This window comes from Paroedura picta, chromosome 18 (genome assembly GCF_049243985.1).
Source record: "Paroedura picta isolate Pp20150507F chromosome 18, Ppicta_v3.0, whole genome shotgun sequence".
Classification (NCBI taxonomy): Eukaryota; Metazoa; Chordata; class Lepidosauria; order Squamata; family Gekkonidae; genus Paroedura; species Paroedura picta.
The window spans coordinates 17487709-17513009 of record NC_135386.1 but is presented as its reverse complement, the minus strand read 5'-3'; the positions used below and the strand labels follow the sequence as shown (position 1 = coordinate 17513009).

The window sequence follows — 25301 nt, the reverse complement described above, 5'->3', positions numbered from 1 at the left end:
GCTTCAAAAGGTTTCTATTTTTACCTTCCAAAGGATTTCACGGCACTGCTGTTTACTTAGCATCATTGCATGACTTTGAAGCCAATCTTCCCCGTTCTACAGACTCCCTGCTCTCCTCATTTGAAAGCAGACGTTTTAGATAATTTAAGAATTTCTGTGTTGGGGCTGCCCTTTTTCCTTCAGCATGTTCTGTATTAGATGATGTAGATATGTTGACAAGAGGAAATCAGTTAAGCCTGGCCAATTTGGTCTAGCCTTATCTCTTTCCTCTGGGCTTCTCTAGGTCCCCGCAGAACACAAAAAAAATTGGGCTTCTTTAAAGTTACTTTATCACCATGGTCTGTCCTCCCCCTCCTCCCCTTGCCTGTTGCCAGTTCTGTCTTAGCCATTAGAAATACCAATTTCCCTGCAAAATCTAAGAGAGCTGCCTTTTGGGGCGTGTACCACAGCTGGCCAAATACAGCCACACTTCCCTTTTCCATTCCGAAGGTGCCTCTGTTCTGTAAACTCTCGGTGTTTGTGCCAGAAACGAACAGAACGCCGTGAAATTCTGCACACCCAGATCTGTTGCCGATAACAGAGCGGAGTTGGTATTGTTCGGAATTGCAAAATTATGTATTTCTGTTAAAAAGGGCTCATTGAGTAAAAAAGAAATTATAGGCTAACCGGAGCGTGGTTATGAAAGGCTTAAAAATCAGCAGGCCTCAAGTGAAAGGGCTAGCCCAAGAAAATTGGCGGTTACCTTATGAGTCAAGCTCTTTTCCTCTGACTCATACGAGCACTTATAGGCTCCATTGCCATGGCTACGCGGACACCGAATCTGATGTGCACAGGTTGTGCTCTGGAGCTTGCAATTAGGTCTGTTGTGTGGAGGCTTGAATAGATACTCTGGGAGGCTGCTGGGTGGCTGGGAACCAGTTACACACTCTCTTTTAAACCCACCTCACAGGGTTGTTGTGGTAAAGATAAGATGGAAGAAGCAGGAATCATAGAGCTGGAAGGGGAATCCAGGGTCATCTAGTCCAGCCCCTCGGCAGAAGGCACGAAATTGCTGGCCCACCCAACTGCTGGCCCACCCACAGCGACCCCAATTCCATGCCCAGATGATGCCCCCTCCTGAGCTGAGGCTCTTTCCAGTTCTGTTATTCTCTCATGTTACTGTTATTATCATGTTAATTGTTATAATGTTATTGTTGTTATATTGCCTGTTGTTACCATATGTTATCTGTATCTTTTTACTGTTTCCTGTAAACTGCTCTGAGCCTTCGGGGAGGGCAGTATATAAATATAAAATTTAAATTAAAAAAAATAAAATTCCTGGCCAGTTTGGCCTGGAGGAAATGTATGTATTTATTATATTTATATTACAATTTGCCTCCCAACCCTGGGCATGCAAGAAAGGGCCACAGTCCCTTCTGCCCCCATCCCCTCACAATCTGGCCAAGGTCACAGGATCAGTGTTTCTTTCAGAGGCCTCCGCTTAATCTCGCCTCTGCTTAAAAACTTCCAAAGGAGGAGAATGGTGTCATAAGCAGCTTCGGGTCCCTGTTCCTGCCGGGGACAAAAGCAGAGTATAAATAAGCAGATATTTGTCCCTCTGTTTGTCCCTCTGCCTTGTAATGTGCTTTGGATTTAGTATGATCCTGACTACCATTCCTGCCTTTTGCAGTGGGGTTCCGCCGTGTACTTGTGCTACAAGAAATCTGTTGCAAAAACAAACACCGTATCATATAAAGCAGGTAAGCAATCTATACCTTTATTATTAAATATATAGTGTAGTCTAGCCACGAAGATAATTGGACTAGTCCAGGGGTGGCCAAACTGTGGCTCTCCAGAGGTCCGTGGACTACAATTCCCATGAGCCCCTGCCAGCTGGCAGGGGCTCATGTGAATCGTAGTCCACGGGCCTCTGGAGAGCCACAGTTTGGCCACCCCGGCGTCTTGAGATTCATTATTAAGAAAGGCTTTTGGAATAAGAGTTTACTCCTCTGTGAACTCTTTACAAGGCTACGAGAAGCTAGTAGGGCCTAGACAGGGACAACCGGAAAGGAGCCTCAGCCAAATCAGGCCACCCAGATGTCACGGGCTACCTCACACAGCCTCTCAAATCCCACCTACTAGCCTCCTCAAAGCATATCTTACAGATATCTGTGTATTCCCTTCCCGCCGAAGTACTCGGGAGACATGGGGCTTTTATCCTGCTTTCTAAACTGACAGATCCCGACCTGCCGAAGACCACCCCTGATTGTGGTGGCTTTAAATCCGGCTTCCCTTGGCCTAAAGCCAGCAACCTGACAACCAGGCTCTGTCCTTATTTGCTCTGTTTTGGGCAGAGGGCTTAAATTCTGAGACTCCTTTGGAAGGATTTTGATCCTTGTTGCTTGTTTGCGTGGGTGTTTTGGGAATGCCGCACTTGAGGCTCCTGTTGAATTAAGAGATAATGTCGGGTTATTTTAAGGAGCACGCTGAAATAGAGTTTCTGGGAAACGTTGAGACAGGAAAATTCAGAATAAACAGGCAGTCCTGTGCATAGGCCGGAGTAACTTGCCCAAGACTGCACTGTAGGGACCTCCCTGGAGTCAAACAGGACCTGGGGTTATCTTCTTCCTCCTTCCTCTTCCCTCTAGAGGTGGGAGTGGGTGTGGGGCGGTGTTACGCCATGTTGTCTAGTTTATTGTATTTTGTGCCCATTTTAATGGGGTTTTAATGAGGTTTTTAATTGGGCATTTGTAACCTGCCACAAGCTGGTTTGGGAGTGGCGGGTAATACATTAAATAATATTAATATAAGAATAATCTTGTTTGGTTAAATGCTTCTTGATCAGTCAGCATAGTCCTCAAATGTTCTAGCATGCAGGGTAGTGGAAGTATCTGATCCCGGAAACCCCAGATTTTAAGTAACGTTCTGAACAAACCGCTTCCTCTAGGCTTACTCTGTCGCTATCCAGAAGACGACTACGATTCGTTCCCCTTGCCTGTATCGGTCCCGCTTTTTTGTCTCCCGATGGGGGCAACCATCGAATGCTGGCCGGCCAATAGCAAATATCCCCTCCCTGTTTTTTCTACGTTTGTCCTGACGGGAGCTTCAGCTGAGAAGGTACGAACAAAGTCACAAGATGTCATAGTCCCATTGTATACGGCACTGGTCAGACCACACCTGGAGTACTGTGTGCAGTTCTGGAGGCCTCACTTCAAGAAGGACGTGGATAAAATTGAAAGGGTACAGAGGAGAGCGACGAAGATGATCTGGGGCCAAGGGACCAAGCCCTATGAAGATAGGTTGAGGGACTTGGGAATGTTCAGCCTGGAGAAAAGGAGGTTGAGAGGGGACATGATAGCCCTCTTTAAGTATTTGAAAGGTTGTCACTTGGAGGAGGGCAGGATGCTGTTTCTGCTGGCTGCAGAGGAGAGGAGTAATGGGTTTAAACTTCAAGTACAACGATATAGGCTAGATATCAGGAAAAGAGTTTTCACAGTCAGAGTAGTTCAGCAGTGGAATAGGCTGCCTAAGGAGGTGGTGAGCTCCCCTTCACTGGCAGTCTTCAAGCAAGGTTGGATGCACACTTTTCTTGGATGCTTTAGGATGCTTAGGGCTGATCCTGCGTTGAGCAGGGGGTTGGATTAGATGGCCTGTATGGCCCCTTCCAACTCTTTGATTCTATGATTCTATGAAAATGGTAGCCAAATAGAATTTTCAGGTGCTTCCATGTTTCTGATTTCGACCAGTGACTCAGATAATCCTTTGTGGTGACTTCGCCTTGTGGTAACATCTAGACACAAACCGGCATGAACAGTAATTCCCTCTCCCTGGGAAGTGGGAGGAGAAGGGGTCAAGCGATCTTTAACAGAGACGTCCCTGCACCTTGTGCAACCAGAGTTGCAGGCAACTCTACAGGAGCAAAAAGAGGGTAGATATAAATGCTGAACCTGGGTTTTCCCCCCAGTCTTCCATGAAACTGATTTTAATTTAACAGGGTTACGGTCCACATATTCCCTTCCCCCAGTCTTCCAAGCCACTGCGTAGGGCTACTCATCAGCTTTTTACAAAGCAGGGGTCCTAATCAGTGGCCTGTTTACACATCTTGTTTCATCCACAGTTTGGCCGGTATGAAATAAAGACAGAGGTTGTGTGGCTATAGCGTCTGAGGCCATTTGCCCTCGTCTGAGTGTTGTAACTAAGGGAGCGTTATACGGCTGCAATAAAACCATTTTGTGGATTGGTGCTTTTGTGGCGAAGATAAAAATATATTTGCACATGCCGGTAAAACACAGCTAAAACACAGCTGACATCTTCCTTGTATTTGCCTGCTTGCCAGAAGCTGTGTTAGTGTTATCTGCATGGAATTGAAGCCTGCATATTTGCTTTTCTGAATTGCTGAAAGTGTTTTATGATATTTACAGAGTAGAGGAGGGGGGACACAGGTTAGGGGAAGGGGAATCTTTGCTACATCCCTTTCCCTTCCTGATTGGTTGTGTGGTTTTTCTCCTTCCCGTTGTATATTTCTGTCCCCCTCCGTGGTGGGAAAAAGGGGCTGGGTGGTGGTGCTCGTGCCAGCGTTGGTTGAGACAAGCTAGGGTTGCACGTTCTCTTTTCACAAACAAGCCACAGTTAAAATAAACCAGAGCCTAGCCTTTAAATCTCTTAAAGTACCTTCCTTTGCATTGGAACTTGACAGTCGAGGGAAGAACCCCACAGAGGAGAGACCCATCTCCGCTAAACTGAATGTCTTTTCGTTTGCAGGTGTATGGAGCTGCGATTCAGTTCTATGAAACGTACCCTGACGAGAATCTGACCGAGAAGCAGAAATCGCAGCTGGGCTTGGCATCAACTCCGGACAGGAAACCGGCTACTTGCAAAACAGTCCAGACCAACAAATGCATCTGCCTGCTTTCTCACTGGCCTTTCTTTGACGCGTTCAAGAAATTCCTCACCTTTCTGTACCGTTATTCCATCTCTGGCCCTCACGTGCTGCCAATTGAGAAGTGAGTCCTGGGACAGAGCGGGCATTTCTTGGTTCTCCAAGTTTGAGGGCACCGCCCTTAACCGCTGTGCCAAGCTGGCTCTCTGTGAACACATGAATCAGACCCGGGGTCCATCAAACTCATTCTTGCCTTGCATTCTGCCAGTGGCTCTCCACCGTCCCAGTCAGGGGTCTTTCCCCTCACCTGCAGCTTGGCCCTTCTAACTGGTGCTGTCTGGGATTGAACCTGGGGCCTTCTGCATGCCCAAATCGACGTTCCACCAGTGAGTCCTGGCCCCTCCCAAGGTTTCATGGGGAGCTCCTGGAGCACATCTGCTTGACAGGGCGTGGCGTGGGTATGAGGCAGACCTAAAACCAGTGATTTGTGTATTTGGGCTTGGAGCTGAGCTTCTAAACTCCAATCCCTCTCTGATCCAGTTTTCCGGCACTGCAGAGGGACTAAGCGCTTGCAAAACTGCTCCTCATTTTTTAAAATACTCGCCTGTCTGATCACTCATGATGCATAATGGTTGCTCCCGGGAGACTGAGCATCCTTTTCTTTTTGTAAATTGGAAGGAAGTCTGTGGGTTTCCCCCCCTTCCTTTTTACTTATAGATACACCACCAAAGACCAGCATAGGCAGGCAGGCAGGCAGGCAAGACCAGCTCTGGGCCCTGCAGCGTCGGTTCCTGGCTTCCCTACAGCTCTGCTCGCCCCCCTCGTGCCCCTGTGAGTCGTCAGGCGAGCCGTTTGGGGAAGCAGACAGGCACAACTCGCTGGAGCCGGTCGTTTGAAGAATGGTTTATTGTATTCTTTTTTACGTGCTGCTGTAGTCTCCAGTTATGCTTGTCCCGGTCTGAGGACAAGACCAGACCTTTCGGCTTCAAACCGACTGACATTTATGGGCTGAGGTTTGTCACGACAGGCAGGCTGAGGATTCCTCATTTCTGCCGGAGCGAGATGTTTTCACATCCTTTGGGGAAGAGAAGAAATCGCTCCGGTGTGCAAACTGTGGGCAGATGGGTTCTCGTGCGCTGGACCGGCTAGGTCAGGGGGGTCAGAGTGGGGGTGGACGGGCAGACGCAAGGGTGACAATGTGGCTTTCTTAACATGCTCAGTTTATTATTATTATTTTATTATTATTGTTTAGATTTATACCCCACCAGTCACGGCAAGCCGTCTCGTGGCGGGTTACAGGATAAACCCCACATAAAATCATACAATGTCCCCATTAAATCCTGGACTAACACACACACACTAACACACACACACACACAGTCCGTAGCGACGACCCTTTGGTGCGCCAAGGGGACTAGGGTAGAAAGTTGAAATCTGATAAAAATCCGATAGAAAGCTGAAATGCGTATTTCCTCTTTCTTAGGCATATTTCTCACTTTATGCACAAAGTTCCTTTCCCCTCCCCGCAGAGGCCCAGAATCTTAGTGCAGGTAAGTGCTGATTCCTCTTTTCTGATACATGGTTGGTTTTCATGCTTGCATGCTCAGATCCTGGATTAATGTGCCCTTGATGGCTCCGTAGGTGGGCGTGTGAACCGACTCTCCTTAAAGGTCATCCTGTCTGAAGTATGGAATGAAAGATCAATCAGGGATGGCTCATTTAGGCATGGAATTTCCCAGGGCTCAACAGCCGTCAAAGGATGAAGTGTGTGTGAACCCGTCTGCGGTTTTTGGTGACTTTGCATTATGTAGTCTAGGAAAATCAGAGCGATTTCTTCCAAAGGCACCATTTTATATGGGATGGTGCCCTCTGAACTTTTGCGACCCACCTTTTGATTGATCCAGGTGGATCGCTGTGTTGGTTTGAAGCAATAGAACAAGCTTAGACTCCAGTATTCTGGGTATAATCTTGCTTCTGTTATCTTAAACAGATGGTGGGTGGGCAGTAGGGACTGTGTCTGAGCTTGGCTCTTGTGGCCCTTTCTTGCATGCCCAGGGAAATGCTGATCACTACTTCGGGATCAAGAGGCGAATTTCTTCCAGGCCAGACTGGCCAGGGATTCTGTGACTTGGAGGGGGGGGGGGGTATCATCTGGGCGTGGAATTGGGGTCACTGTGGGTGGGCAGGTAGTTGTGAATTTTCTGTATTTTGCAGGGGGTTGGACTAGATGACCCTGGAGGTCCCTTCCAACTCTATGATTCTAATCACACAGTACAAATTGCCCCACATCTCAGCTTCACGTGCATTCCCAAAATGGGGCTAATAATTCCTGCCTCCCTATACCCTCTCTGGCATTTCCCTGGGCTGAAATGGGCCCCACAGACTTTGAAAAAGCTTCTGGTGAGCCCAAACTTGCCTTGTTAAAAATCAAGTCATGTAATTGGGCCACCAGTCCACCTTCATCCCATTCCTAAGGGGCCTGGGGGAGGCTTTCGCAGTCAGTGCTGTTTGTCAAAGGGCCGACTCCTTCTCTTGGATGTCCTTGCGTCCCTTCTCAAGGGCATCTCTGAAGAAACAAGGATATCCGTGTTAAATAATTTAGCCTGTTCATTAGTGTATATAAGTAAACAGGCCAGAGCTAGCATGAACTCCTTGAAGCTGTGGAGCTGGACCACGAGAATTAATTCATGCGGAGGCTATGCCTTGTGAACAATGGGGTTGTCCTGGCCACAGCAACAGTGTTAATTTTGTGACGCTAATAAACATTTACTGTAATCTTCTAGAAGTACCAGTTTAACATGGCGACACCCTTGGCCAAGCCTTTAGATACAGCGTGTAATTAAGGCACTTTCTAGCAATTAATAGCTATTTCCCATGTATATTGTTGTTAAATATGACCAGTTGCTCTCATATCAGATAAAAATACACTTTAATAAGTGCTTTTATAGATGTCTGGCGTCTATAACATGATGTCTGTTTTGAAAATTTAAATTTAAATTTTATTTTTTTGTCTCTCAAGCTATCTCCTCACGACAGTTTGATCCTTAGTCAACCGATATCGTCACCTCTACCTCTGAGGCAAGTAAAAATATCATTTTTTTTTATTGAGTGTTCATTAGCTGAGTGATGTTCAGTTTGAGAAAGTACATGCTATATCTGTGACTCTCCAGATGTCCATGGACTACAATTCCCATGAGCCCCTGGGCAGGGGCTCGTGGGAATTGTAGTCCATGGACATCTGGAGAGCCACAGTTTGACCACCCCCGCATGGACCAAAAAGAGGCAAATATTTCAATTACTTTCATTTGCATGGATAAATACCTTCATTTAAGAGGAGGGAGAACCAAAGACAGAATTGCTCCGTTTTACCTGTTTCCAGCGTCATGCTAGCGCTACTCATCGATCATTGCTGAGTTATTAATCTCTGGGCTTTTCTTCCTTGATAGCGGGGGAAAGTTCTCCACTCTCCTGCAGAACCTCGGCCCGGAGAACGCAGTCAATCTCCTTGTGTTTGCGGTGACCGAACATAAAATCCTGATCCATTCTTTGCGGCCTTCTGTCCTCACGAGCGTAACCGAAGCGCTTGTCTCTGTAAGTATTTTGTCTCTCCTCCCCACGAAAAAGAAAAGTTGATTGGTGATAGAAGGTGCCAGGCTCTTGGCAGGGATTCCCAACCAGGGGTCTTCAGTAGCTCCGGAGGGGGTCCACGGCCTTGCCCTTCCCGCCTTAATGGGCTCAGCCACAAGTTAGGGAACCACCCACATCCATCGCTCCCCCCCAAAAAAAACATTAGTGAGTTCTCTCATGGCTTCCGTACCTGGGAGGGTGTGGAGCCTGCATGTCAACTCTTCCTCCCCCAGTTCTCCTCGAGGCTGCCTGTTAATGTAGGTGGTGATGCTGGGGGCGTGGCAGGGAGGCGTGGCCAGCGGACACCACTTCCGGGTCTCCTCGAAGCCTGAAAAATCATTTCAGGGTCTCCTCCATAGTCAAAAGGTTGAAAAAGGCTGCTCTAGCAACAAGAACACATCTTCAGAGATTTATTGTGAAGCTCACGATACCCCCAAGGGTAAAAACTTATTTACAGCTGGATGTTTTTATGCCCTGGGTTCTCAGTTTTAAGACGTACCAGGTTGTTTCCCACGATGCAAGATGCAAACGTTACAATTCATTACCAGATCCAACACGGATAACGTGTTCCGAAAGTATAATAAATAGCCAGCGGCAGATTAATAATTAAAGCTCATTACGTATATTAAATATCAGTAGCAAAGCAAACAAATGAACATCAGATAAATAATTAAAAACTCAATTATGCACAGTGGCCAACCAGAGCAAGCGCGGAGTCTGTAGGGACACACAAAAAGATAACAAAATCCGAAGCAGGAGCTTGGAAAAGCCATAGGCGTTATTTTAAAAACCTTTTGACTGTGGAGGAGCCCCTGAAATAAATTTTCAGTCTTTGAGGACCCCTGGAAGTGAGGTCAGTTGACCACGAGTCCCTGCCACGCCCCCAGAAGTGACATCACCACTTGTACCCTTAGCCCTCCTTTGGCTCCCTCCCCCTGCCTTTACTACAGCTTCTCTGCCTCATGTTGGCTTGAAAGAATGGCAGGAGCTGAGAAGACAACCTGGACCACCTATGCCACAACCCAACAGAGCCCTCCCCCCCTTTGATTTTCACACCCATGGCCTAACCACCAGGCCCACTGGGCAGAGGCAGCCAGTTCCCTAGCTTGTGGTACAATCCATTAAGGTAAGAGAGGAAAGGCTGCAGACTTGCCCTTGGAGCTCCCACAGACCCCTGGAGTTTCCACGGACCCCTGGTTGGGAATCCCAGTTCTAGGGCATTTCCAGAGGCTGGGAGCCTCTTTTGTTTTGCACCAGGCAAAATGCTCAACATTTTAAAAAGAAGGGACTTGGTCACTGTCCCACAGACTCCCAAGAGTTGTATTGTTGATTACTCTTGTTCGTGTTGAATGGGCTTAATGTGGGGACGGCTGTCTGAAGTTTTTCTGCTTATTTATATCCAATACATAGGTTGTTTTTTTTCTCCCTCTTTTTTCAAAAAATAAAGATGATATTCCCTTTCCACTGGCCGTGCCCGTACATTCCTCTTTGCCCTCTGGCCTTGGCAGATGTTTTGACGGCGCCATGCCCATTTATAGTGGGAATTGATTCTAGATACTTTGATCTCTATGACCCTCCGCCAGATGTTAGCTGCGTCGACCTAGATACGAACACCATCTCACAGTAAGCACAAAATACTTTTCTTTACCGGATTGCAGTAATTTCACAGTGAGCACAGCGATGGAATCTTGTTTCCTCTGTCTCCTTGTTTTGCTTTCCGAAGGAAGAAAACCGTGATGTCTTTTCCCATGTATATTTATGCCGAATGTATGAACTGACTTCCTTGGGAAAAGTTCTGCTTTGATTTGAGGGAATTGTTTTGTCGGTGGCAGTAGATTTAGCATGGCTCATTCTTCCACACCCGTAATAATTTATTTTTGCATGGTAAATATTTCAGAGCCCTTCATATATGCCGGGAGTGACCAAACTGTGGCTCTCCAGATATCCATGGACTATAATTCCCAAGAACGGAGGATCATGGGATTTGTAGTTCATGGACATCTGGCAAGCCACAGTTTCGCCACCCCTGATATATGCTGACCCTGTAATTCTTACAACCAGCCCTGTAATGGAGGGCTGTAGTAATTCTGCACAGGGGCAGAGTCTGAGAATGGGGTCATGTATTAAGTTCCATATTCTTATCAATGATGCTATTATTTATTTATTTTGGGGGGAAAGTCCTGTGCCATCTCTGCAGAGAACCAGCTTCATGAGGAGATAAAGGTTCACATGCAGACCAGTTGCGTGTCTCACCACCTTTTTCCTCAGCATTATTCCCTGTTATAAGAGAATCTCACAGACGAATAGGGGCTGCCTCAGCAATTTGCCCTTGCCAGTAAATGTACATTAATCTAAATAATCCTTCCCCATTGTATCTTCTTAATTGTTTCTGCCGTTTGGAAAAGCTGGTAGCTTTCCTGTAAGTGTCCGTTGACGCTTACGTGGATAAAGGCTGCTCCTTAAGACCACACAGTTTGAAAGCAGAATCGAGATTATTTTTCTCTTGTAGTTCTTGGTGGTCTAGCCTTGGCTGACTTTATTGGGGAGAAAAACCGCATGAGGAAGTTCTCTGTTGAGGAATTAAATGTTGGGTGCAAGTTCCATTCTTTTTTAAACTTAGCCGCTCTTGATTTGTAATTTTGCTAAAGCATGTAAGGTAATGTTGAGAGCTTCCCTGAGTTTGAAGATGTAACTAACCGATCCTTAATCTTTTTTCGTCCCCTCAAGGATACGGAAGGAAATCATTGTATTTGTACTACTGTGTCATCGACATATACCAATGTAATTGTCATATCTTCTCCCAAAGGACCCTGGGAATTGTTGTTTGCAGCTGTGGATCAGAATTCTCTGTGCTTCCTGCCAAAACAAACAAACTACAATTAGCAGGGTTCTCTGAGAAGGGAAAAACAGTGATTTAAGTAGTTTTATTTTATTTAATACCACCCTCCCAGCAGAGCCGGCTCAGTTGATAATGTTAATAATACTGCTGGTTCAATTTATTATAGAATAATTGTTGGCACCTGAGCATCTTTGGTGTTCCAATGAAGATTCATGGGTTTTATTCACTTACTGGAATTTTAGTTAGGGCAGCTGTTCAAAATTCTCTTTGTGTCCCCCAAACAGCAGTGAGCAAAGAGATAAGAGATATATAGATAATAGGACAGGAAGGCCTGGAGGATCATTGTCCATGGGGTCGCGATGGGTCGGACACGACTTCGCACATAACAACAACAACAAATATATAATAGGCATGCCTGTGGACTGGGGTATAAAGAAGAATCTTTCCATAACGGAGCAGAGCGTTCATCATTTTGAGTTGAAGAGGGCAATGGTGGATAGAGGATACAAATGGATCCTTAAGCCCCCTGCTCCTCGTTGTGGGGACGTGACTTCATCCCCTCAGTGGAAAAGCCTCTGAGCCCCTGAAGCACATTATATTTGTCCCAGACAACCATTTCTTGCAAGTTCTGATAGCAACTCTCCACTGTCTGTGCCAACCCAGCAGTAATCCCACCGGGCACAGCCAGTCAGGGAGCAAAATAAAATTCTTTCCCGGCTCTGCAAGCCAACGGCCAACCTTACTTAGCTGCACAGCCTTCCTGCCCCTTACTTTGTGTTTATGCAGATTTCAGGTGTCCCACTGGGCAACCCTTGCCTGCTTAAAGAAAGCGCCGTGGACAGTAACCATTACCCAGAGGCAGCAAGTCTGTGGGCTGCAAGAGGAGAAGCCGAATCAATTAGCATGCAAGCGGAGGAATGGAAAGCGTTTAAAATATTAATAGGAACAAACCGTAGGCTCAGTGCTTCCTACGGAAAAGGGGGGAGGGGAATCCCCGCTCAGCCCGAGTGGGCTTCCGGCAGCAACAGAGCGGAGCAAAAGCTTGGACAATCTGAGAGGAGCACGAGACCCGTTGTGCTGTGGGCCATCTAGTTCCAGGCGTTTTGGGGCTGTCGCCGGGTTGGTCTGAAGCAGCAGGACAAAGCTTGAGCCCAGGGGCCCCTTGAGGACCAAGGACTTCCATGTGCAGCACATTTCTACAGCTGCAGTTCCATCCATTGTGTCGGAGGAAGTGATCATGCACACAGAAGCTGACACCCCGAATAAAGCTCCGTAGGTCCTCACGGTCCCACCGCAGTCAAAGTTAATTCTCAAAACACCGATGTCTTATATTTAGGTTCTTATTTCCACTGAGGAGTACACCAAAGGGGATAGGCCAAAGACGTTTTCAAATAGCCTCGTACTTTTCTCTGCGGGTATTAAAATGTGCCTGTCTTTTTTTAGACCCGGAGAGAAGAGAAACATCGCGTGGAAGATTTTGCCAAAGAAGCCTTGCAAAAACCTGATGAACACTTTGAACAATTTGTTTCAGCAGCTAGCGGAATGTGAGTGGGGAAGGGACCGAAAGCTTGGCATTTGCCTTCGTTTATAATAGCAGTTCACGTGTAAACCGCCATGAGCCTCATGGGAGGGCGGCATGGAATAGAAATATATAAGAAATAAAATAAATAAAGGTCTTCAAATGTCTTCAGGATTCTCTCAAGCGTTTCTGAAATATGAACAATGGGAATGTTATTTAGAGTGTTTTAATATGTATTTAGATCTAAGCGCCAGAAACCAATGCCTCTCCCTGCGGGTGCATGTATTGTAATGCCACGGCACCTCTGAGCTCTCAAGCATCAGAATGCATTCTGCAGGGGGTTGGACTAGATGACCCTGGAGGTCCCTTCTAACTCTATGATTCTAGGATCTGATAGCCACCTTCAAGTATTTAAAGGGGTGCCATATAGAAGATGGAGCAGAGTTGTTCTCTCTTGCCCCAGAGGGACGGACCAGATCCAATGGGAGGAAATTAATTCAAAAGAAATTCCTGACGGTTAGAGTGGTTTCTCAGTGGAACAGGCTTCCTCAGGAGGTGGTGGGTTCTCAATCTTTGGCAATTTTTAAACAGAGGCTGGATAGCCATCCGATGGAGAGGCTGATTCTGTGAAGGTTCAAGGGGGAGGCAGGTGACAGTGGATGAGCGAGAGGGTTGTGGGTGTCCTGCATAGTGCAGGGGGCTGGACTAGATGACCCAGGAGGTCCCTTCCAACTCTAGGATTCTATGACTGTAAGAGGACTTTAAACGGCAGACACAAAATGTAATCATAGGATTTGCTGGGTCCCCACTGAGAAGAACCAGAATCTGCCCTGGTCTCCTTCATCACTTCCTTCCCCATTCTGTTATCTCTGAGGAGATCCCCTGGTGGATTTCATTTTTAAAAGATGCTTTGGGTTTAAGAAGCAATCCAAGCCGCTCAGCTCTGCAAGGTCTGTGCTCACGTCGTCCCATCGGAGTAGTGTAAACCCATCATTTGATCGTGGCATTTCACGGAAAGGGGGCATCCGGCCCAAATTGGGTTCAATATGCCCAATTCTGTCAAAGCGCTTTGCGAGGGCGTCCCGGTGGCCGTCCGGGGGTTCTTTTCTGATCCCCAGCTTAAATGACGTATATATTTCAGCACTTTACATCAGCATGGCCTTTTTTCTTTGCAGATGTCACCGAGTTTCTACCTAGACCAATTCTGTCAGTGTTTCCATAGCAACCCACTGTTCTGGGAACATAAATGAGCCTGTCTGGGTCTTTTGTAGGAGCCTAGTTATTTGCATGCTTCCCCTCCGCGTTCAGTAAAGAGCGGGGTATATTTAAACCAGATTTCGGTGACCTAACAAAGTGCCAATCAATAAATCAGGCCAAGGAGGCCTCTCCTTTCAGTCCATGTACTTTGATGGCATAGCGCAGGTGTGGCCCAACTGTGGCACATGGGGATTGTAGTCCATGGACATTTGGACAGCCACAGTTTGGCCACTCGTGCCCTGGGGAACTGACCCTTCTGGACTTCCTTTGCAATCTCCTGCCCCCAGTTCTCTGCTGCCCAGTTAGCTCTGTCTGCCCCCTGAATGCAAGCAATCCTTCTTTTGGCCAAGTGGGCTGTGCCTTCTAAAAACTCACCCCAGAATAAATTTGTCTTTAAGAGGTTAACGAACCGGGCAGTGAAGCGAGCCCTACGGAACCGAAAGGAAAACTGCTTTCTGTTCACTTTAGTGATTATTTTCCCTGTTTTGTTTTCGTTCACAGTGCAGCAAAGACCACGGGACGATGCGCTGATGGAACTGGCCATGAACGACTACGATTATCATTCGGGGAAGAAGATGCACTTGTTAGACGTGGAGATCCAGGAGGCGTTTCTCTGTTTCATGGCCTCTCTGCTAAAAGGTTACAGGTTCTATCTTCGGCCTATTACTCAAGCACCTTCTGAAACGGCCACAGATGCCAGTTCTCTCTTTGAACTGCAAGGTAAAGGAACAGAAGCAGGAGTTTGAAAGCACAGACGCTTACAAATAGAGAGGAAGAAACCGTAAGGGATTGTTTTGAGTTGCCTGGACAGCTTTTAGCTGCCTGAAACATGGAGCCGTATTTCAGTTGCTCTAGTGCAGGGGTAGTCAACCTGTGGTCCTCCAGAGGTCCATGGACTACAATTCCCATGAGCCCCTGCCAGCATTCATGGGAATTGTAGTCCATGGACATCTGGAGGACCACAGGTTGACTACTCCTGCTCTAGTGTTCCCAGCGCTCCTTTCGTCTGAGTATGTCTCTCCAAATTTTAGGCAAAATTTTAAGCAAAATTTTAGGCAAATATTTTGAATCAGACTTAATTTTAGGTCATTCTGCTGTGCAGTGAGAGGCCCCAAACCCCAAAGTGGGGGGTGTACATTATACAAAGCCATTCCTGTATTGTTTCTTGGAATATTTTGTAAAATTATAACTTCTATGATGACAAGTGTACGTTGGATTCCAGATACTCTGGTTTCCGTTTTTGATGTATACAGGGAAGGGCTCTATAATGAAATCAAAGATTCATGGCCGACGTAGATTTTAAATTGGTAGCTGAAGATGATTTAGATGACGGTGTTTTCTTAACAGGATTCTTAAAAAGCCGTGATCGCTCGCATCAGAAGTTTTACACTTTGATGACCAAGACGCAGATGTTTATTCGTTTCATTGAAGAGTGCTCCTTTGTCAGTGATAAAGACACGAGCCTGGCATTTTTCGACGACTGTGTGAACAAAGTAAGCATACAGGAAGTATTTCTCCGGCCTTTCTTAGGTCTTGCAAATTGTGGCCTGTATTGAGTCGATTCATTTAATAGAATCATAGAATCATAGAATCATAGAGTTGGGAGGGGCCATACAGGCCATCTAGTCCAACCCCCTGCTCAACGCAGGATCAGCCCTAAGCATCCTAAAGCATCCAAGAAAAGTGTGCATCCAACCTTTGCTTTAAGACGGCCAGTGAGGGGGAGCTCACCACCTCCTTAGGCAGCCCATTCCATGGCTGATCTAGACCCATAGAATCATAGAGTTGGAAGGGGCCATACAGGCCATCTAGTCCAAGCCCCTGCTCAACACAGGCTCAGTCCAAAGCATCCTAAAGCATCCAAGAAAAGTGTGTATCCAACCTTTGCTTGAAGACTGCCAGTGAGGGGGAGCTCACCACCTCCTTAGGCAGCCCATTCCATGGCTGATCTAGGCCCATAGAATCATAGAATCCAAGAGTGGGAAGGGGCCATGGAGGCCATCTAGTCCAACCCCCTGCTCAACGCAGGATCAGCCCTAAGCATCCTAAAGCATCCAAGAAAAGTGTGTATCCAACCTTTGCTTGAAGACTTCCAGTGAGGGGGAGCTCACCACCTCCTTAGGCAGCCTATTCCACTGCTGAACTACTCTGACTGTGAAAAACTTTTTCCTGATATCTAGCCTATATCGTTGTACTTGAAGTTTAAACCCATTACTGCGTGTCCTCTCCTCTGCAGCCAACGGAAACAGCATCCTGCCCTCCTCCAAGTGACAACCTTTCAAATACTTAAAGAGGGCTATCATGTCCCCTCTCAGCCTCCTTTTCTCCAGGCTGAACATTCCCAAGTCCCTCAACCTATCTTCATAGGGCTTGGTCCCTTGGCCCCAGATCATCCTCGTCGCTCTCCTCTGTACCCTTTCAATTTTATCTACGTCCTTCTTGAAGTGAGGCCTCCAGAACTGCAGTACTCCATGCTGGGTCTGACTCAGTTACTGTCTTTTCCAGGACATCTTTTGCAAAATTAGTCTGTAAACCCAAAGTACATGTTGTATACTTGAGAGGTATTCAGGAAGTGTGATGGCTAAACAGTTCTCCACCCCGTCTTCCAATGTCTCAAGAAGGTGGCGAGTTCCTTGACCTGGCTCTGTAGCCCCAGCTTGACAGGATCCTGTAGAGGGATCAGATCTTTCCCCTTAAAGTTGAGGTTTATTTGTACGTTTGTCCTCATTTCTTGAAGTACGAATTTACTTATGCCGAGCAGGCCTGTAGAGTTCGCTCGGCAAAATGTTTTGACAGATTGGAAACCTGCCTCTGCAGCGTGCAAAATGTCATTCCGGAAAATATGAGTCGCTGAAAAATCTCCTCTGTGTGGCATAACCGCATGGAATTATTTGCAGGATAATTATCCAAGTAAATCAGTACCCAGGGTTGCAGTATATCCCTGTAACATATTGAATTCATGTTCAAATAAATTATTTTAAGGTATTTTTTAACCTTAATTTTTAGGGTTCCAAAAAGGCCTATATTAAGAATGATTGAAAGGTCGGGATGCAATGAGATATTGATTATGCATCAGTTTATTTCTTAGACGTTGCAGCCGTAAGCCTTAACAGTATTATAAAAGCTTAAAATAAAAGAACGCTGATCACAACAATAAACATCAGCACGGATCTGCAATGTGGTAAATACAAGAAATACAAATCCCAACCATAAAAAGTTCAGTATTGAATTTGTATTGATGATGTAATAAACTTTTGGACGCCTCTTTTTTGCTTATGCAAACACACATCCCGTGCGATGCCAGGTACTTAAACCTTCCTCCGTTACTCCACTCTTACTCCAGGTAGACACAGACAGGACCGGTGATGTACGGCTGATCGAACTGGATGAGTCCTACAAGAGCGAGCACACTGTCTTCATAACTCCCCCAGAGATTCCTCACCTTCCCAGTGGGGAAGAGCTCCCTTCGCAGTACAGGTAAGGAGTAGAATGCGCTTTCCCTACCTAGGGGTGGGTAACAGCAAGACATAGACAGGTAATTAGTTTACATAGATCTCGTGCGCCCTTGAAGAATTGGATTCCTTCACTGAGGGCCGTGGTTTTTGGACTGCCGGCTGCCTATATTGAATCCGAGCGCAGGTCTGCGTGCCTTTGCCCTTCACGGCCCCATGAAGCTCCCCCCACCCAGGAGGCCTTTTGCATGACGGAAGGATTGGAGACTTTCTCCTTCCAGTCAAAAGACCAGCGAAGCCTGTTCTAGGGAGGGAACTCTGTGCATGGCCCAGAGCTCCCAAGCGAGGACGTGATGTGAGAACAAGGACCCTCAGACCTTAACAGATGCGTACTAGCTTTTTATGCAGCCCACCTTTCTCACTCCCCCCATTTGACCAATGCCTCTGGGAACCCTTCTTGCAATACTGCTGTTTCACGTGAAACGGTCCGTGATCTGCTTTCTGGGGTGCAAGAAATGCCTCTTGTCTCTCAGGCGGCCCTCCACGTCTCATAGCAGGGGAAGATTAGGATCAAACCGGCTGTGATTAATTTTGGAATCATACCTGTCCAACAACAACATTGCTGTTGAATTCCTCTAGCCCAGGGATAGTCAAACTGCGGCCCTCCAGATGTCCATGGACTACAATTCCCAGGAGCCCCTGCCAGCGAACGCTGGCAGGGGCTCCTGGGAATTGTAGTCCATGGACATCTGGAGGGCTGCAGTTTGACTACCCCTGGGCTAGCCCTTTGGAAAGGCCATTCATTGTTCGAACCAGCGATCCATTTTTCTCTTCCAAACAAATTTACGTTGAGGGGATCGATCTCCCGTGGGCTTCCCCCCCTGCTTTTTTCATTAGAGGCTAAGCAAGCAATGTGCTCCTCGCGTGAAATGCCATCGATACTAATGAAGCTGCCCGTTGCAATGAATAAGATGCTTCTTAAAAAGCACGTTTTGTGCATTTCGTTTATCTATTAGACTTCCACCCCCCCCCCCCAACTTTCAGCCCTTTCCTGAAGGCTCATGTGTTTAATGCTGGGCTTTAAATAACGTTATGGATTCCAGGCCAGGAAGGCCACGTGGGGAAGAGAGGGCGGATTCACCCCGGTGACCTCTTCCACGTGGCATCGATCTTGAATGACTTCCCCATTGCCGCTGGGACTCCTCGCCTACCATAGCAACGGTGGGGCTCCCACATGACACATTTCCCTCTGTGAGATGCAGGTGTCAGGTTTGGCTGAGAGGCCTTCTTATGCTCACCTAGGCCTTAGATGTGAGGGGGGGGGGGAGTCTCCATGATCCAATCAGTAAATAAATATTTTAAAATGTCTCCCCCCCCCCCTGCAAAACACAAAACCCAAACACATTTCTCCTAGAATTAGGACTATAAATGTGTCAGGTTTGTGTGTGCAATTCCTCGTGAAATACTGCTTGGAAGTCGTGCTGCCATGGCTGGAGCCCTGAGGGTAAAGCGGGACGTAAATCAACAGTAAACAAAGCATTTTATTTCTCTTTTCAGCTATAACGGCTTTCCTGTGCTGAGGCAAGACTTGTTTGAGCGGCCCGTTGGGCTTCTGACGACACGGAGCAGCAAAGCGCCCTCCAGGGCCAGCAATCCCAACAGCCCTCTGCCCATGTTCAGGAGAACAAAGCAGGTACTCGGCAGCCTTGCGTCAACCTTTGTTGTGCAGAGTGCCTTGTTTTGCAATCCCTGTGTGTCCCGGTGTGCACCTTGTTTGGAAAAGCATTTCTGGAATGCCTTTGTCCGTTTGGAGGAGCGACAGGAAACAGTGCGCTTTTATTGTCTCTTCCTGGCTGCATCCACCCGTGTTGCATGGCAGTGAACACGCACAACCGGATTGCCATGGGCAGGTGCAAATGATTGCTGCATTGCAACAACAGCAGCTCCTGCTGTCTGGATGCTGCCCTCTTTCCCGACTCTGCAGTCTGAACTCAAAGCATATGGCCGGGTTCTGCTATATTTATTTGCTGCATTATTTATATAAGAGAGATTCTGTGAACTTAGGTAGGTTGTGAGTGGGTGGGCAGAAGGGACTGGGTCGGTGCTTGGCTCTTGTGGCCCGTCCTTGCATGCCCAGGGCAATGCTGAATGTTGTTCTGGGATCAGGAGGTGAATTTCTTCCAGGCCAGACTGGCCAGAGATTCTGGGGTTTTGGGGGGAGAGGGCATCATGTGAGCATGGAATTGGTGTCACTGTAGTGGGCAGTTGGTTGTGAATTTCCTGCCTTCTCCAGCGGGTTGGACTAGATGACCCTGGAGGTCCCCTCCCAACGTCATGATTCTGTGATCTATAAGCCTGCTTTCCACTGATTCAGGCAGACGGTGGATCAATTGTAAATGGCTTTTGAAAAGCAGGAAATGTCTAGAATAAGTTACATTCTGGCAGATGTTCAAGTGGGGAAAGGGAAGAGGCAGCCGATTTTTAAAGCAGTCCCGTCTGCCCTGACTGGAATGAAGCATGAAAAATATCCACGTAACGTGAGCCTTCATGCCGAAGAAGGGTAGTTAAGCAGCGTGTTCTCGTAGCCATAGCTCTTTGAAAAGAAAAGAGATTATTTTTTAAAAGGCGGCCTTATGGCCAACCGGAACACATGTTTAATGTAGGCACTGCAAAAATAATTATTCCGTTTCAGAGCCGACCTCTGCTTCTCCATAACATGTACTTAGGCTGAGTGCCTGTGCGGAATTCTAAAGAGGGCGGCCGACTTGCCACAGGCTCCCTGCCATAATTGCATCTCGTATTTCCTTTCCTTTCTTGCCACCGTCCGTGGCAGGCCTTGCGCAGAATCGCTGGTGGGCAGAATTAGGCATGTCCTTGCTAAGCCCCCTTTTAAATGCCATCTTGTCCTCTGACGTCCGTAGTCTTCTGGCGGTTTGCTTGGCAGCGTCACTTTTTGTTCTGGACGGCCCACTCCCCCTTTTCCGCGACCATATCTGGTTGCAGATCAAGACGGGCGGGTGAGTTAGTCTGTCTGTAGCACTAGAAAAGAGCAAGAGTCCAGGAGCTCACGGGGAATCCGCCTGAGGGTTCTCGTTTTGGTTGCATTTTTAATGTTTGCTTCTTATCTGTTGTTAGTAACTCCCCTGGGGATTGGAATGGAACAGTATAGCCCAGGGGTCTCCAGACGGTGGCTCTCCCGTTGTCCATGGACTGCAGTTCCCATGAGCCCCTGCCAGCTGGTATAGTCCCATCCTGTTCAGTCTCAGAAGCTGGGGGGGGGGGTCTGTACTAGGATGGGGGACCCCCAGGGAAGACTTTGCAGAGGGAGGCAGTGGTACTGGTCAAGCACCCATCTCGGAAAACGAAAAGTGGTCGGGAGCCCCTCACGCAAATCTAATCGACAGGAGGTCTCGCCAGAGAGATGTGCCTTCCGCAGGCCCTGAAAGCTGAAAAGGCCGTGGCCAGGCAAGCAGCCGACAGGGCGAGGGGGGGCAAGACACCCCCCTAGGAATATTGATGAGGATGCCCTCCTGAACTTCTAAAACTCAGTCAAGGGATGCCTCACGCCTGTTTCTCTGTGGGCTTCCGTTATAAAATCGGCTTCATGGGTGTCTTGCAGTGAACAAGCTGATAGCCTCCTGCAATTTCCTTTCAACGAGGGAGAAAATTAGATATCCCTCCGGCCACGTTCAAGTCTCCAGGGTGTGCCTAAAGCAGCTTTTGGGAGCCCATTTATTGCCCGTGATGTGTGTTTCTAGACCTTGCAGTGATGCCAGCCTCCAGCTGAGGCCTGGGGATCCCCTGGAATTACAGCTCACGTTCAAGCCACAGCGATCAGCCCCCCTGGAGAAAAGGGCTGCTTGGGAGGGGGGGACTCTGTGTCACTCTATCCCACTGAGGTCCTTGGCCTCCCCAGGCTCCATCCCAAATCTCCAGGAGTTTCTCAACCTGGATTGGGCAGCTGTCCCTCCCCGTCCCCTGCCAATGACCCGGAGGTCGCTGGCAACCCTACGGTCACACGGTTTTCCTTGGAGAAAGCGAGTCCCGTCCCTCTTTCCAGGCTGCAGGGGAGCAGGAAGGGGAGGGACCGCAGTTCAGTGGAAGGACCACGGAGTGTGATAATTTAGAATTCCATCTCTTTATAAGAGCTGGGAAGTCCACCGTGGGTTTCTCGTTTTGTGTGTGTCCGGAGACATCTTCTCCTCTGATGGGGGTGATGGGGGATTGCCTGGAATCGATGAGAAATGATTTTCAGCGTTCACCGGTCATGCGGTGTAACTCCTGGATGATTCCAGCGAAGACGTTCTGCAGGGCAGATCTTCTTCGATATTCCGATAACGGGGCCTTCCTTCTGCCTTCTCTGTCTGCCGAGCGGCTTAAGCGGCCATTAAAGGAGCTTATTTTCTCCTCTAATGGATTTCACATTTTGCTGCCTCCCTGATGAATATTTATGTTTTGTGTCGGCGGCTCCGGTGTTCTGTCATCTCAAAATTAACAGTTCGCGTTCGGAGCTCCGGCACTTCAAAATTAGGGCAGGCGGCCTTGCGCCTCTCCGGTTACGGACTAGCGGCACCGGGTCTTCCGAGGCGAGACGGGATACAGCCGTGGAATTAATGCAGCCATCGGAGCTGGCGGCCTGAATCGGGCAGACAAAAGGCCGAGGGAGCCGGGGGAAGCAAATCGGGGGGAGCGCTGAGTGAGCAGACAGTGGGACTCAGTAGTGTGTGAGTGAGTCTGGGCATAGTGGAGATTCTTCTTGTTGTTACGCACTAAGCAAAGAGCTGTTCAGTGGGAGAAGGCACGCCAGATTTGGAGGCTTTACAAGGCTGGGTGAACGCTTTCTTGCTGCTCTTATCATCCGGCAGCCGATGAGTCATGAGCTGCACAGCTCCCTCCGTGGTGCCCAAGAACAACTGGAGATGAGTCTCATTTAGGCCAGGCTATTAGCCCAATCGCCAAAGCTAACGTGGTGTAGTGGTGAAGAACGGCGGCTTCTAATCTGGTGAGCTGGGTTTCATTCCCCGCTCCTCCTCTACATGCAGCCAGCTGGGTGACCTTGGGCTAGTCACAGACCTGATAGTGCTGTTCTCACTGAGCTGTAATGTCAGGGCCTTCTTAGCCTTACCTCCCTCATAGGTTGTCTGTTGTGAGGAGAGGAAAGGGAAGGCAACTGTAAGCCACTTTGAGCCTCCTTCGGGTAGAGAAAAGCAGCATGTAAGAACCAATTCTTCTTCTTCTTCAGTAATATCAGGGCTCTCTCAACCTCACCTCCCTCACAGGGTGTCTGTTGTGGGGAGAGGAAAGGGAAGGCGATTGGAAGCCGCTTTGAGGCTCCTTCAGGCAGGGCAAAGCAGGGTATAGAAACCAACTTTTCTTCTAAGCAAGGTCAGCCCTGCCGTGTATTTGGATGGGAGACCACCAAGGAACTTGAGGGTTTCTACACAGAGGCAAGCAAAATTAGGGCAAGTGGGTGACCCAGCATGAGAGGGATTGACTCAGTCGAGGCCCCCACAGCCCTCCGTGTGCAAGACCTGGGCAAGGCTGTTAACGATTGGGCATTTGGAGGGCATCGCTTCATATTTCGGAGGAGACAGGACGTGCATTGTCTCAGAGTCCTTGCGTGTGTCATTGACGGGGAGAGCTCTTCTCTCTGACTTCTTTGGAGGGGGGGGACCCCAGGTGACTTCAGAGAGATGCCCTGCCTCACGGGCGTTCGTTTCGTTGCCTCGGTGCAGGAGATCAAGTCGGCCCATCGGATCGCCAAGCGGTACTCGTCCATCCCGCAGATGTGGTCCCGCTGCCTGCTCCGCCACTGCTACGGCCTGTGGTTCATCTGCCTTCCCGCCTACGTCAAGGTGTGCCACTCCAAAGTGAGGGCCCTGCGGACGGCCTACGACGTGCTCCGCAAGATGCACGCCAAAAAGATCGATCCCCCGGACGAGGTGAGACGGCGGAGCGGTCGTTGCTGAGGCCCTGGTGACGCGTGCGAGTTCCTCTGCGGGGGTCCGCTAAACGGGGCCTGTTGCTTTCCCGCCCTCCCTTCAGGTCTGCTATCGGGTGTTGATGCAGCTGTGCGGACAGTACGGCCAGCCGGTGCTAGCGGTGCGGGTCCTCTTCGAGATGAAAAAAGCCGGCGTGGATCCGAACGCCATTACGTACGGCTACTACAACAAGGTGAGAGATGCTGAGGGGGGCGGGGGCTGCGTGGGTTGGGGTGACGTGCTCAGCACACCGCGCACAAAATGCAGGGCAGCTAACGGTTTTGAAAGCTTGTGGGGCTTCTGGGGGCTGATCTCACTTCTGGGGCTCCTCGAAGCCTGAACAATTATTTCGGGGACTCCGCCAAAAGGTTGAAAAGGGCTGGAATAAGACTGAGTGATGGGAAAGGCCTCCATCCAAGATCATGGAGAGCCACTGTCCATCTGAGCAGATCATATTTGCTTTGACGGATGAAGGGTCGGGTTCAGGAGAAGGCAGCTTCGTGTGCGTGTGTTTTTCTCAAGCTGAGGTCCGATCATTCCCCTTCCCCGTTGCTCCCCGAACAGGCGGTTTTGGAAAGCACCTGGCCGTCAAGCAACCGCAGCGGCTACTTCTTGTGGACCAAGATAAGGAACCTGATCTTGGGCGTCGCACAGTTTAAAAGAGCACTCCGGAAGCAACCTCCCAACGGCTTCTACAAATCCCATCCCGGTAGAGTCTTCCTATCCCTTCTCCGCGGGTGACTTTTATGTTTTTGCACCAGGCTCTGCAGTGCTGTTGAAATGGGTTTGGCTTACAGAGCCCGTTCTCTTATAACAATTTGGCTGGACGACAAAACAAAACCAGAGTCCGGTGACACCTTTAAGACCAACAAAGATTTACTCAAGGTTTGAGCTTTTGAGTGCAAGCACTCTTATAGAATCATAGAATCATAGAATCATAGAGTTGGAAGGGGCCATACAGGCCATCTGGTCCAACCCCCTGCTCAACGCAGGATCAGCCCTAAGCATCCTAAAGCATCCAAGAGAAGTGTGTATCCAACCTTTGCTTGAAGACGGCCAGTGAGGGGGAGCTCACCACCTCCTTAGGCAGCCTATTCCACTGCTGAACTACTCTGACTGTGAAACTTTTTTTCCTGATATCTAGCCTATATCGTTGTACTTGTAGTTCTTAGTCTGGGGAAGAGTGCTTGCACTCGAAAGCTCACGCCTTGAATAAATCTTTGTTAGTCTTAAAGGTGCCACTGGACTCTGGTTTTGTTTTGTTGTGCTGCTTCAGACCAACACAGGTACCCACTTGAATTTTTGGCAGGAGTTCTGCACCAGTAATTATTGGGTGACTGGCTCCTTTGCGGAATTTACCTCCATGGGTTGTGACCCCGGCACAACCTCATGCTCGTGGAGGGAGAGCTGGCTGCCACTTCCCAGTCACTCCAAAGTCTCTCCCCAATTGCAGCACGTTTCAGAACAGTGGGATGGTCGAAATGCGTAAGGATGCCTTTCAGCTGCTCCTGCTGCTATTTAGCTCTGAGTCATCTCGTTCCCTTTAGCACACGATCCTTTTTTTTAGTGGCAAACCACATAGTTCTCCTCTTCTTTTTTACAATGCGACAGGGGAGAATTCCAATCTCCTGTACCGGCTGTCCAAAGAAGCGGTGAGGCGAGGGAAAAGAGAGGTTCAGAAGAAGGGAGAAGAGAAGGAAGAGAAGAAAGAAAGCGACTCAAGCTCTCGTATGTTTCTCCTTCAGTTTCTAGCTTGTTGCCTGAGAAT

The 25301-nt window shown here is 48.3% G+C and overlaps 1 protein-coding gene across 7 annotated transcripts in view; it reads left to right on the top strand.

Annotated features, from left to right (window-relative positions):
* DENND4A (DENN domain containing 4A) overlaps window positions 1-25301 on the top strand; it is a 60451-nt gene that overhangs the window by 23564 nt on the left and 11586 nt on the right. For all 7 annotated transcript variants that reach the window (XR_013227443.1, XM_077318039.1, XM_077318040.1 and 4 more), the window contains 16 exons: window positions 1670-1739; window positions 2927-3096; window positions 4741-4982; window positions 6342-6408; window positions 7878-7936; window positions 8305-8449; window positions 9933-10108; window positions 12768-12868; window positions 14602-14820; window positions 15448-15593; window positions 17444-17577; window positions 19110-19245; window positions 23288-23494; window positions 23598-23726; window positions 24098-24242; window positions 25145-25261. Coding sequence is in view for 6 of the 7 variants with exons in the window: in XM_077318039.1 (XP_077174154.1) it covers window positions 1670-1739; window positions 2927-3096; window positions 4741-4982; window positions 6342-6408; window positions 7878-7936; window positions 8305-8449; window positions 9933-10108; window positions 12768-12868; window positions 14602-14820; window positions 15448-15593; window positions 17444-17577; window positions 19110-19245; window positions 23288-23494; window positions 23598-23726; window positions 24098-24242; window positions 25145-25261 (2263 nt within the window). In the remaining variant the exon portion in view is untranslated. The remainder of the gene's footprint in view (window positions 1-1669; window positions 1740-2926; window positions 3097-4740; window positions 4983-6341; window positions 6409-7877; window positions 7937-8304; window positions 8450-9932; window positions 10109-12767; window positions 12869-14601; window positions 14821-15447; window positions 15594-17443; window positions 17578-19109; window positions 19246-23287; window positions 23495-23597; window positions 23727-24097; window positions 24243-25144; window positions 25262-25301) is intronic.